General features: G+C 39.5%; 1 protein-coding gene across 1 annotated transcript in view; it reads left to right on the forward strand.

The window, feature by feature from the left end:
• The window catches only part of PRKAR2B (protein kinase cAMP-dependent type II regulatory subunit beta), a 98,430-nt gene that overhangs the window by 16,571 nt on the left and 68,026 nt on the right, over positions 1-13,833 (forward strand). Inside the window, exon 2 of the mRNA XM_019631607.1 lies at positions 9,958-9,993. Within this exon, the coding sequence (XP_019487152.1) occupies positions 9,958-9,993 (36 nt within the window). The remainder of the gene's footprint in view (positions 1-9,957; positions 9,994-13,833) is intronic.

Consider the following 13,833-nt stretch of genomic DNA (forward strand, 5'->3'; position numbering starts at 1 on the left):
TTTTTTAATTTATCAGTTTTAATTTTTAATACAATAAATATCGATGGCTATAACCCATGTAACTGAATAATTTTAAGAGTGTAAAGAGGTTTTGAGACAAAAATGTTTGAGGACTGCTGCTCTAGGGTGTATATTACTGCAGCATGGAAAGCCTGGTTGTCAGGGATGCACAGCTTAACTGCACCTCATACCACCGTATTTGCTCTGCAAAGTTGTCACATCGCTTTACATTCTTGGCAACAGTGTAAGAGTTCCTGGGTCTCCATATTCAAGCTAACTTTTTTTTTTTTTAAATTGGGTCATTGGGGGAGGGGAACAGCCAAATTGTCCTTTAATCTTAGTTGTGGAGGAAGCAGTAAGCTCAGTTCCAAGTTCAGTCGTGCAGCTCAGCTCAAGGTGCTGTGTTCAATTAGTTGCAGGTGGGCGTAGCCACCATCCCATGCGGGAGTCGAACCAGCAACCTTGTTGTTAAGAACGCGCCATCTATCCCCTGAGCCACCCAGGTGGCAGCTCAGCTCAAAGTGCCAAGTTCAGTCTTAGTTGTGGGTGGGCATAGCCCACCATTCAAACCAACAGCCTTGTTAGGAGCATGTTCTCTCATCAGCTGAGCCATCCTGCCACCTGTTGGCAGCTCAATGGCAGTTCAGCTCAGAGCGCAGCATCACTGGCCCATGTGGGAATCGAACCGGCAACCCTGTTGCTCAGAGCTTGCACTCTTGGGCAAGCTCTTAAGCAACTGAGCCACTCGGCCGGCTCTCAAGCTAACCTTTGATTTTGTCAGATTTTAACAAGCTTTGCCAATAGAATGGATGTTAGATGGAATTTCATTGTGAATTGAATTTGTTCTTCCCTGATTCCTAGTGATACTTAGCATCTTTTTGTGTTCATTGACCATATTTGTAGTTTATCTTCTGTGAAAAATATTCTTATTCTCTGCCATTTTTTTCTGTCTGGCTGATTGTGTTTTTCTTACTGATTTTTAAGAGGGTTTCTTTTCTTTCCCCTTCCCCTCCCACTTTGTTTCTCTCTCTCTCTCTCTCTCTCTCTCTCTCTNTTTCTCTCTCTCTCTCTCTCTCTCTCTCTCTCTCTCTCTCTCTCTCTCTCTCTCTCTCTTTCATTCTCTCTCTGTCTTTCTTTCTAAATGTGCTGGTTACTAATCTTTTGTTGGCAATATGTATTAGAAAAAATCTTCTCCCTGGTCTTTTCATTTTGTTTATGGTAACTCTAAACAGAATTGCTTAATTTTAATGCAGCTTAACATTAATCCTTTCCTTTACATTTATGCTTTTTGTGCCTTGTTTAAGGAATCCATATCTACCTCAAATTAAAAAGATAATCTCTTTATTTTCTTGTAAAAGTTAAAGTCTTGAGTTTCAGATGCAAGTTTAGTCCATTTATAATTTATTTTTGTGTATAGTATGAGACAAGACTGGTCAATAAGCCCATGAGATGGTGCTCAGTAATTTCAGTTATCAAGGAAATAAAAATTAAAACCACAAAGAGATGCCATTAAACACACACAGGAATGGCTGAAATAAGACATACCTTATGTTGGCAAAGACGTGGAGCAACTGGAACCCTTGTATGTTGCCTGTGAGAGTATAAAACAGTACAAACACTTAAAGAAAACTATGAGGTCTTATGAAGTCAAAGTCACCTACCCATGACCCAACAATCCTACTCTAGCCATTTATTCAAGAGAAATGCATGTATTCACAAAAAGGCCTGTATACAAATATTTACAGAATCTATATTCAAAATAGTCCAAACTAGGGACCCGCTGAGTGGCTCAATTGGTTAAGAGTTAGCTTAAGAGCGCAAGCTCTGAGCAACTGGGCCGCCAGTTCGATTCCCACATGGGCCAGTGACGCTGCACCTGAGCTGAGCTGCCACTGAGCTGCCAGCAGGTGGCAGGATGGCTCAGCTGTTGAGAGAACATGCTCCTAACAACAAGACTGCCTGTTCGATGGTGGGCTATGCCCACCCACAACTAAGACTGAACTTGGCACCTTGAGCTGAGCTGCTGCCCGGATGGCTCAGTGGATAGAGTGTGTGCTTTTAACAACAAGGCTGCTGGTTTGACTCTCTCATGGGATGGTGGCTATGCCCAGCCGCAACTAAGACTGAACTCAGAACGTTGGACTGAGCTGCCTCCCAGATGGCTCAGTGGATAGAGCTTGTGCTTTTAACAACAAGGCTGCTGGTTTGACTTCCACAGGGGATGGTGGCTACGCCCACCCACAACTAAGATTGTAACAGCACCTTGAGCTTAGTGGCCATGAGTGGCAGCCAGATGGCGACTGGCGCCCTCCACAACTAAGATTGAAGAACAACAACTTGGCTGGTCCCCCTCCCTAATTCCTCAACACTGTTTCCCTCCTCAAATTCCCTAATTAAAAAAGAAAAACAAAACCCTAATATAGTCCAAACTGGAAACAACCCAAATGTTCATCAACAGGAGAATGGATAAAAAAATTGTGGTTTATTCATACAATGGAATACTACTCAGCAATTAAAAGGAACAAACCATTGATCCTCTCAATAGCAAGAATTAATCTCACCTTTGTATGAAATTCAAAGACAGGCAAAATTAAACTATGGTGGTAGAAATCCTAACAGTAGTTTCCTATGGGATAGTGGGAATTGAGTGTAAGGGGACTCATGGAACCTTTCCAAGGTGTTGGAAATGTTTTACGCGTTATATTCTGATTGGAGTGTTGGTTACATAGGTGTGTACATTTGTCAAAACCCATTAAATTGTGCATTTCATTGAGTGTCAGTTTCACCTTGATTTAAAAAAAATTGGAAACAGGATGCTCTTGAAATCCTCTTTTCCACATTTTAACTGAAAAATGCCATTGCTTTCTGCACTGATTATCTTGTGAGATTTTTCATTATTTTTGTTCGACACTTAACATCTGGGTTAATTTTCGTAATTATGGGGCATAAATGGGATTGGTTTTTGCTACTTGCACAAGAAGCCAAAGGCTATTCAAGCTCTACTGTTTTATGTCTTCATAATACTGTATTTTAATTTATGGGTTTCACACATTTTATACTTGTATGAATATCACATTTGTCCAAATAATCTTTAGATGTCATATTAATTTTTCATTAGCACTATTTATTCAGCATTTGTTGAACCTGATATATATCAAGCAGTGTTCAGGTCACTACAAGGAAGGGCCCTGCCCTCACAGAGCTTATCGTCTAGCATGGGAGGAACACAAAAAACAACACACTAGATACCGTTAGATAGGCACTGATCGCTTTGAGGAGAAGAGACAGGATGATGTGATTGAGAGGAATTGGAGGCAGCTTCTTTAAGATGAGTGTTCAAAGAAAGGCTACCCCAGGAGGGGACATTTCCGCTGAGACTGGGATGGCAGGGATATCTTCATTCTGTGAAGATGCAGCGGAGGATTTAACCATAGGAGGATTTTCTATAACACTGCTTTGGTGATTAGGCCAAACTAAAGCACATCCCTTGATTGTTATCTCAATTGTTCCTCATTTCAAAACCCTTATATTTTTCTTAATTACCGTATTTGCTGGTGTATAAGACGATTTTTTGGCCCTGAAAAATATGCCTCCAAGTGGGGGGTCGTCTTATACGCCAGGTACACTTCAGATAGACTGCCCATAGTGCTTGCCCCGTGCCATAGTGGCCTCCCGATGCCCGCCCACTTCATTCCACATACCGTTCAGGCATCAGCAGCGCTGCTGGGTGTATGCTCGGCTGTTATGCGATTTTGCTGTTATGCGATTTTACCACACTCGCAAAATCGCACACAGCCGACCATACACCCAGTATGATAGCGCAAAATCGCGAATCGCGATTTATGTATATGTTTGATTACATACAGCCTTGTGACAGTTTTCCTGCATGTCATAAGCATTTGAATATAAATATAAATGTTGAAATCAAATCTGATATTGTTTTACCTTTTATTTGGTGTGTGGAAGGTGTGCGGAAGAGGGGGTAGTCTTATACGGCGAGTATATAACAAACTCTGTATTTTGAGTGGAAATGTTAGGGGGTCGTCTTATACGCCGGCAAATACGGTACCCTATTCTGGGTCTGTTTTGTTGTGACTTCATGGATGTGTGACAATTTGAACTCTTAAGCTTTTGGCTTTCCTGGTATTAGTAATTTACTCTGTGTTGTTCATTCTTAGAAACAGAACATTGGTCTTCATAAATCTGCCTTTTGCACATACATGAGCAGAGGTTTAGAAGAGATAGTACTAGCATATGCAGAAGCATAGATTGGATTTCTGGAGTTTTGACAACAGCTTTCCTATATCCCACTTCTCTTCTGAGCCTGCATTGTAAAATCCTAAAAGTATTTGGAATGTCCTCTCTCAGCATTGTTATTGCATGAACCCTGTGGTTTTATAAGCTTAGCTACCTTAGGACTCCTCTAGCTGGAACTGAAGGGCACTTTTGTTCCAGTTTTCATGAATTAAAAAGTCGAGAGTCAAGTTCATTCATAAGCAAAAGTAAGTAGGAGTGATTGTTTCCTAGTGTAATTGTTATATTTTGTTACTGTGGTATTTTAAAATATCGGTTATTTCTTGAGGAGTTTGGTTTATGAATAGAAAGAATGAAAATGTGCATCTTTTTAGTGGTACTTAAAGCTGGCCCTTTGTAAAAGTGACAGTCTATATTTCATCTCAGCCTGCCCTACCTTCAGCCTTGCTCCATATGTCAGGTGGGCTGGACACCTGATCGCATGCTGTATAATAAAAAAGGAAGAAGGAAATTGGTCCCCCAAATGACTGACACTCAAACAGTTTCCATTTTGTCTGATCAGAAGTGCTTTGAGGGTACAGTGGATCATAATCTGTGTCTCCTGAGGACCAAGACTGGGGAGCGGAGCTTTGGAGCGCCCCCTCCAGCTGTGGTCTGGCGCTACTACCTCAGAGCCCCTCCAGAGGCACCTGGCACCTGGAAACAAACTCAGAGGCTCGCAGGACAGCAGCTGCTGAGTATCTCTGAGTACTTATTAAAGTGGTCAAAGCTCATTGTATCTTAACAAAAATATAGAAAATAAGTGGTCATTTTCAATGTGAGGGATTAAACATGTATAAAAAAGTTTGAAAATCATGTCTGTTACGTTAATTGGCAAAACATTTCCGATTTTGTTGTTATTTGCTTTTCTGCTATTGATATTTTTTGAAAGTTAATTTTTCCTTTGTTCAAGGGCGAGCCATTTCACTTTCAATTTTTGAAGTATGGCCATAAGAGAAATTAATTTATTCTGAACTAAGTGTTTACGCTGTCAAAAATAATTAGCTAACATGGCTTCCATTTACATAACTTCTAGTATCTTTTATTTAGACAGTTAACAGATTCAAAAAATGTTTATTGCTAGAAAAGGCAACTAATAGAATAGGGATGCTCATTCCACTGACTCCAAGATCATTGTGTACACCTCACTTCAGGGTATAATGATCACTTTTCTGCAAAAGGTCAGTTTAACGTGGCTTCAGTACAGATGGCGCACTCGTGCGTGTGCGTGTGCGTGTGCGTGTGTGTGTGTGTGTGTGTGTGTGTGTGTGTGTGTGGTGACCATGGATCACAGCCCTGGGCTCTTCTTTCTTTATCTGGTAACTTCTCTCCCAGCATTTGCTCAGAGATGCAACCTGTATACACTGCCGTCATCCTGGCTTTTCGTCTTGCAGACTGAACTCACTGGCTCATGTTTCCAACTGACTGCTTTTGTCTTTACAGAATTTCTTACGTCTTTTAGTCTTCTATGGAATGTCTCTTTTACCAAAATTTTTCAGTTAGGCAGCTACTCGCATCGTGTAAACCCTTGCAGTCGTTGAACTTGAAAATGCGTCTAGCCTTGGTTAAGTGTTCGGGGCAGGGACTCTGTTACATCTCCAGTGCCCAGCATCTGCAGTCAATAAAGCAGTGACATAAGTGCGACAAGGAGCTCGCTCTGCACTTCTCAGAAGTTTATTGATCCAGCCGCAGGTGCTTACTTGGCCTCTTGTCTGCCAGGCACTGCTTAGGCTTTGGGCATAAAGAAGTGGGAAGATAAGCAGGTCCTGTTGGCACAAGTGGAGGCACAGGTGTGGTAGGCTCATTCGATGTACCTCAAGTGATGGAGGATTTTTCTTGTAGGGATACTCCAGGATTAAAGAAGGCTCGAATCAGTTACACTTCTGGGTCTCCTGGGAGCAGAGAAATTAAGACCAGTCTAGCGGAATATGGTTTGGGAACTGAGGGGGATCTGTGGTCAGACAAGTGTGAAGATCTTCACAGGAACACAGGACTCTCAGGAGTCCACTGGAATTGCATTTTGGGGAAAGTCAAAGCTATAGGAGTATTTCTGCATTTTTTTTTTTGTTGAATCAGTAAGATCTTAGGTTATATCTCTTAAAAATGTTGTAGTTTAGTATAGTCTTAAATCATATTTCATGTTTTTCCAGACAGATAATACATTTCCTGTGTTTTCTATAATGTTCTGGCTTTCTAGTATTGGTTTTTGTTTGTTTTTTATGTGTGTGTGTGTGTGTGTGTACGTGTATACACTTATATAAATACAGAATAAGAAAATCTGAAGGTGGAAACCAAGAGTCTGAATCATGTGTTAACTGTTTTTGTGAATTTGTACTGCTGTTTACTTTGTATGTTTAAAACATGGTAATATTAACATTAGCTCACAATAAATAAACATCAATCTCTTACATTTGAATGGGAATTTATACTTTGGAGGCACTTTCAAAGGTGTTTATTTTTTTCTTCCCAAAACTCCTCTGAAAGAAGGAGGGCATATCTTGCTTTTCATGCTTTATAAGTTGAGAATTTAAGTCAGAGTTACACGCTTCAAGGTTTCACAGACGACGGGGCTAGTCGTAGAGCGTAAGCTTTGTGATGCCAGTGGGCGACCTGCCCTGGGCCGCAGCCCTCGTCTCCAGTGGTAGGGAATGGTGGCCGTGCTCATCCTCACCTCCCTGCTGCTCCCTTCCATGTACTCGGGTTCCTGAGGAGAAAACACCAAGCACACCTGCCCATGTGTGTTGCTTTTATTTCCTGCAAGGCTTCCACCCTCAATCTCAACCTTCTTCCCCATTTTGGTAGCTAGACTAAAAAAATCTAAAAAACTGTGAAGGTTACTGATACCTTGTCAGATTTCTATGCAGGAAACATGTGTTTCATCCCTGCAAGTGGGTATGGAAGGATAGGGATATGAAGGATTGGATTTTGGGTAAGGGGTGTCAAAGCCCGGTGTTCACCTCGGCTGCAGCACGCCACTTGCCTGGTGCGCCCGTCTTCTTAACTGCCTGCTCCTGTGCCCCACTTACTGCTGGGAAATGGAAATCATAGTCATATACCCTATCTACCCACAATTTAAAAATGGATGTAATTTCTATCAAAAATATAAAAGAGAAATAAAGGAAAGTAATTTATAGTAAGTGGTAGGTGTGTGCATCAGTATGTACACAGGAAGACACAACGTAGTTAGAGTTCCCCTCTTACATGGGAAGTCACGAAGCTGCAAATGTCACCTGATCAAGTGTAATGTACTGGCAGTTCAGATACGCCAAGTGGCATTGCCCCAGTGATGTGAGTTTTTGAAATAATGAACATCTATTAGTAAAATTCCAAATAAAAACAAAATACAAAAAAACCCTACAAAATTACTTTGATTTATGTAGTAGTTGTGTTGTGGGAAATTTCACGTACATTAAAATTGCGTAAACTAATCATCTTATATAAAACATTGTTAGGATCTAGGCTCAGGTGGTTATCAACTGACTTATTTGCCAACGTGAATGCCCAATGGGATATTTGAAAGTAATGCAGGACAAAAATTGTGGGATTCAGGACAGTTTTTTGTTGTACAGTACTGTCCTGTATGTTGTCTGTCAAGCGCCAAGGATGTCCTCTGAATTATTGTGACAATTGAAAAAATTGCCCCACATGGCCAGCCGAGTGGCTCAGTTGGTTAAGAGCTCCCTCAAGAGTGTGAGCTCTGAGCAACAGCGGTTCGATTCCCTGTCCAAGCTGAGCTGCCACTGAGCTGCCAAGAGGTGGCAGGATGGCTCAGCTTAAAAAAAAAAAATTGCCCACAAATTTAGAATATACCTCCTAGGTGGCGATGCACTGGGTTGAGAAATCTCTGCTGTAAATGCTTCAAAAAGACACAGAAAGCTAAGGGGCCCCCACAAGAACAAAGACTTCCCAACGTTTTGGATCAGAAGCTTGTAGTGCTGTGATGTCGTTGTCTAGAGAGGCAGGAGGCGAAGGTCTCCTCTGCCTTTTTTCCAAGGCCAAGAACGTGTGTCTTGCCTTCATCTTGCTATTATCAGCCTGCACTATCCCCTGCATTCCTGCATTCCTGTGGTCCAAGCTTTTCACATTCTCTCTGTTCCCTGTCCTCTAGCTTTCTGGGGAGGCTGAATTTCTTTAGACTAGGTTCTGAAGGAATTTGAAAAACAAGTTTGAAAGTATCCAAGAAAACTGACAGAAGCTTTTCTTTTATGTGGTAAATATGCCTACCATACAATTTACCCGATGAAAGATTTTCACATAAGCAATTTGTGACTCTGCAAATATATGACTAAATTATTTTGATATATAAATTAGGGGAATTTTATCTTTCTTGATTAATCTGGAGGATATAATTTTGCTGTGAACTATAGTATTTTAAATAATTGGGTTTGTGGATTATTTCACAAAGTTGATCTTTTAAGAGCAATGGAAATCAATATGGAGGGAAATATTTACCTATTGTGTGAAATCAATATTTTTGCTTTCTCTTCTTTATGAGGCAGCATTTTGATGCTAGATGTGCCTAGGTTCAAATTCTCCAGCTTTGCCACGTGGCTGTGTGATCTACAGCGAATTAATATCCCTGAGCCTTACTGTAGAATGTTCTCACCTACAGCAGTATGGCAATGCTGATATGTAATAGCATGTTGCAGTGCCTAAGGTAAAACATCTGAGACTGTTTTCTTCTAATACATGTTCCCATGCCTCCATATTTTTCATGTAGTGCTATAGTGCTGATAAAAATTTTGTCTTTTTTTACTTGACCTATTTTCATAGTGTAAATAATTTTTATAATTACTCTTTTAAAAATACTGAAGTATTAAAAAGGATTATACAGGCCCGTGACATTCTGCCACTAAAAGATACTGTGTATACATGATATCCTTTCTGTAAATCATGAATTACAAACTCACCTGCTTCTCTCAAGAAACCTTACTTTTTGAGGTAACTGTAAGCAAAACCAAGAAGCAACAGCAGAGATGACTGAATCCAGGGAGTGTGGGCCTGTGGTAGGCTTACCAGCTGTGTGGTGAACTCCCGCCCGCCAGCCTGAAATTGCAGCCTTCAATATACAGATTGGCATGGCATCGATCTTTGGGTTACACAAAAATTGTCAAAACCACAAATCTTAAATCTGCGAATCTCCAGGATGTATCGTCCACCTAATAATAATTTCAGAGTACATGAACATTTTTAGTTTTGTGTCCTAATTTTTCATTGTAAAACTGATGCTGCTGAATATATGTATACATATATTGTGTTTTCTTTCTCTAGTGGTATTTCTTTAGGATAAATCTCCAAAAGTAGAATTACTCTATTAAAGGGCAAATCTTTTATGGCACGTGATGTAATTGCCAAATTGTTTACAAAAATATTATATAGAATTACATTGTCCCTAAATAGTTCAGCTGTCTATAACTAGGGGTTTATATTTAACCTGTTTTGGGGGACTAACTGATCAGGTGAAATAATTGATTTTAATTTTTATTTATTTGGCTACTGACAAATTTAAACATTTAGTTTTCATATATTTGTGATACTTTCTCTTGATAATTCATTCATATTTCTCATTTAACTTATGGGATCACTTAACTGTTTGGGTTTTTTTCAGGGTTTTGGATAAATTAGATTTTTATGTAATCATATTATTTTGCGTTTTTCTTTCAGCTCCAGTAATAAACCGATTCACAAGGCGTGCCTCAGGTAAGTCTGATTATGGATTTTGCTTACTAATAGTGACATTTTAAAAAGTGATAGCGGTATTGGACAAGAAGGTATGAAAAGAATAATTGCTGTAGATTAATAATTTATTTGCCTGTCACTTTCCCAGAAAAAGCCTTTGAACTAAGAAATAATTGGAAATATTTTCTGATTGGGTAAACTTAAAATCACACCAAGGCTAATGTACCTTTTTAAATAGAGACTTTCACCCCAATTTGTTTATTACTGCTTTTGATCAATTATTATCTGCATGGTTATCTGGTAGACCAGCTGCAGTTTAGAAGCAGTGATTTAGAAGATTGGGTAAAGGACACTCTAGAAACAGTGATGGATGAGAGTTTTTCATAAGGGACAGGAAAACTTAAAATACAGATCCCATAAAAACTTGTTATCATGGGGCCATTTAGAAAAAGGAGCAAATTGCTTTACATTTGTTAAGGTCCCTGTGGTTATTGCTGTCTTAAAGATCCCACAGTAACCTAATGCATATTCACAGTGATAGACATTAGCTTAAATTAGGTTCACTATACTGAGTACTACCTACACTGATTGGTAGGGAGGTACAGGGCACAGTTAAGACCATTTCTATCCAAAATGGTTTAAACAAAATGAGTTTGGGCATTGCAATAGATAAACTATTATTTGGAAAATTCACTTCTATGAAGTACCTTCTTCTCTGAAGACAGAGGACAAATGAAGTGTTACTATCTTTGGTTTAAGGAAATTACTCTTTATTTTAAATGTAACTAGAATTTATTTTTGTTGAAAAAACAAGATAAACATTTCAAGTAGATCATCTGTGACATTTATGTAATACAAATGAGTAATTTGTTTCATGAAATTACCTTATTTCTACCTGTGCTATATTATTAAAAGTGTTTTCAGGTTAAGTTATTTATTTATTTTTTATTTGGAAATTGGGGGAGGGAACAGCATTGGGGAATTGGGGGAAGGGGGACAGACAAGTTGCTGTCCTTTTGTTCTTCAGTCTAGTTGTGGAGGACGTGGCTTCACTGGCCCATGCTGGTATTATCATTGCGCTCTTCCCAGGCGAGGCAGATTGCTCCCCGGCCCTTGGACGGCCGCTCACAGTGGCTCATGTCAGCTCACGCTGGCAGCCAGCCACTCACAGCAGTTGCCAGCCACTCATGGCGGCTCACGGCAGCTTACTGCAGCCTCACTGCAGCCTACGCCATCACCAGCGGCTCACGGCAGCCCAGCTCCAGGTCGAGCTGTTGTTCACCATCTTAACTGTAGAGGGCGTAGCATCACTGGCCCTCATGTAGGATCTGAACTGGGGCCCTGCTGCTCATAGCTGGCACTCTCAAGCCAATTCTTAACCAGCGCGCAACTCGGCTGGCCCCCAGGTTGAGTTTTATTTTTAATTTGTTGACAGTTACTGGTACAATTTTCTGTTATTATGTAGGTATATAAGGAAAAAGGGATTAGGAAAATGTGCTATGTTAGGATGGTACCTACTTTACCCTTCTGAGCTTTTTGTAATCACAAGGCACATTTATTTTGAATCTTGAAAACAAGGAATAGATTGTAATAACTTTTGTGGAATTAGAGGTTATATTTATGTTAGTAAGTCATCAAACTTTATCCCAAAGTAAAGCTATTAAGTGTGATGGTAGTCTAGTCTAGTATAGTATGTAGTCTTTTATGAGCAGTGGTGGAAACTAAAGCGGAACAATAAGAGAGAATCATTAGTGTGATAACTTGTCTTTGTGATTTAAAATTCTTTCCATAGAAACATAGTTAAGTGTCGTAGAATAAATCATCTCCTTTTCTGCCTTGAACTATATGACATGAGATTTATTTCTGGGCAAGATTCATTAGTATTTGTTTTACAATAGACATATATATCATCAATTGATGTGTCAGGGGCTCCAGTATGTAGGTTACTTTTGAAACACCATTATTTTAGTTCCCTGCCACCACTAAATCTGTGAGCAGCGTATCTCAGCAAGACTTGGCTGAAAATGTAGAGAAGATGGAATACCAGCAGAGAAATACTCATTAAAGTCAAATGTTGCATTTAGTCCCATAATGATAGGCCATAGGAGATGTCAGTGAAAACAGCAGGAAGCAATTTGATTTAAAGAAAAATAATAAGGTGATATCAAGTTCAAGAATCATGTTATGTATATCAGTAAACCTTAAAAGGAGTTAAATCTGTTATCCTAATAATATAACATGCTGGATGGGAACCATTATGAGAATGAATCTACACTGATTATTGGAAAGAAAAGAGAACTGATTTATGGAGTACCCCTGATGGGTCAGACACTGAGCATTTTATATACACTGCTAAGCATTTTATATATATTTTCAGTCTTTTAGGCAAAGGGAAATTAAATTGTATTTACTACCTTAGATAAAAAGAACTGTTAAAAAAAAAAAAGGAATGGGACCTATTTAATCAGCTACATGTCTATAACTTATATTGACTTTCTTATTTGTTATAAAAGCTTGCCTAAAACTTCTCTGGCAAAGAAGAATATAGAAACAATCTTAAGACATCTTATGGAGAAAATGCTATAGTTCTCTTTGTTAATTTAATTTGGTGGCTGAAAGTAATTTAGTAATAGAGATATACATCAATTTATTTTCAGGTAGCATTTCCTGAAAAGAAAAATAAATGTCTACTTAAAATATAGATATTCATATTTGATAATTAAAAATATTTCTTCGGATATTTTATTCTGATAGATTTTTATTTCAGAAATACTTTTTCTTTTCAGGAATAAACTATAAAACTTTGATATAAGACCTATATTTAGGGGGCAAAAGTAAGTCAGGTAAAACCAGCCAGAAATCTGCAGAAAGTTTTTCTTATCTTTTAAAATAATAATTACAGGGCCGGCCGAGTGGCGCATTGGTTAAGAGCTGGCTTGGGATGCCAGAGGGCCCCGGTTCGGATCCCACATATGAGGGCCAGTGACACTGCCCTCTACAGCTAAGATGCTGAACAACAGCTCAAACTGGAGCTGGGCTGCCATGAGTCGCCGGCAACGGCAGGTGGGTTGCCATGGGCTACGGTGTGTAGCCAGCAGCCAGCATGAGCCGGCTGTCCAGAAGCCGGCGACTGATCTGCCTCGCCCGGGAAGAGCGCAATGATGGTGCCAACTTGGGCCAGTGAAGCAACGTCCTCCACAACTAGACTGAAGAACAAAAGGATAGCAACTTGTCTGTTCCCCTTCCCCCAATTCCCCAATAAAAACCTTAAAAAAAAATAAAACAATAATTACAACAATCATGCTGCTTGTATACATTACAACAACAAATATACCATGTATAGTGCTAGGTATTCAATCACTGTTAACTGAATGAAAAAAAAAAGTTATATTCTAATCTTCTGACTGAGTTTTCCAAATCTTTGAAGTTTTTTGGCTTTTGATATTCATACTGCATCTATCAAAAATAAGTATTTCAACCTGAATAATTCAGACAAAGCAGTTCTCCTTTTTATGCCTTTTTTCTTTTGTTATATAGTTCATGAGAATGGGAGGAATGTTTATATTAAGAAAGTGTATAACAAATACATTATTTAGGATCACTTTTACACTTAAAAAAAAATAAATTGGGGAATTGGGGGAGGTTACCAGCCAAGTTGTTCTTCAGTCTTAGTTGTGGAGGGCGCAAGTCACCATCTGGCTGCCGGTCAGCAGCTCATGGCCTCTAAGCTCAAGGTGCTGTGTTCAATCTTAGTTGTGGGTGGGCGTAGCCACCATCCCCTGTGGGAGTCGAACCAGCAGCCTTGTTGGTAAGAGCGCACGCTCTGTCCACTGAGCCATCCGGGAGGCAGCTCAGCTGAAG

The sequence above is a fragment of the Hipposideros armiger genome, unplaced genomic scaffold (assembly GCF_001890085.2).
Source record: "Hipposideros armiger isolate ML-2016 unplaced genomic scaffold, ASM189008v1 scaffold_1017, whole genome shotgun sequence".
In the NCBI taxonomy this organism is placed as follows: Eukaryota; Metazoa; Chordata; class Mammalia; order Chiroptera; family Hipposideridae; genus Hipposideros; species Hipposideros armiger.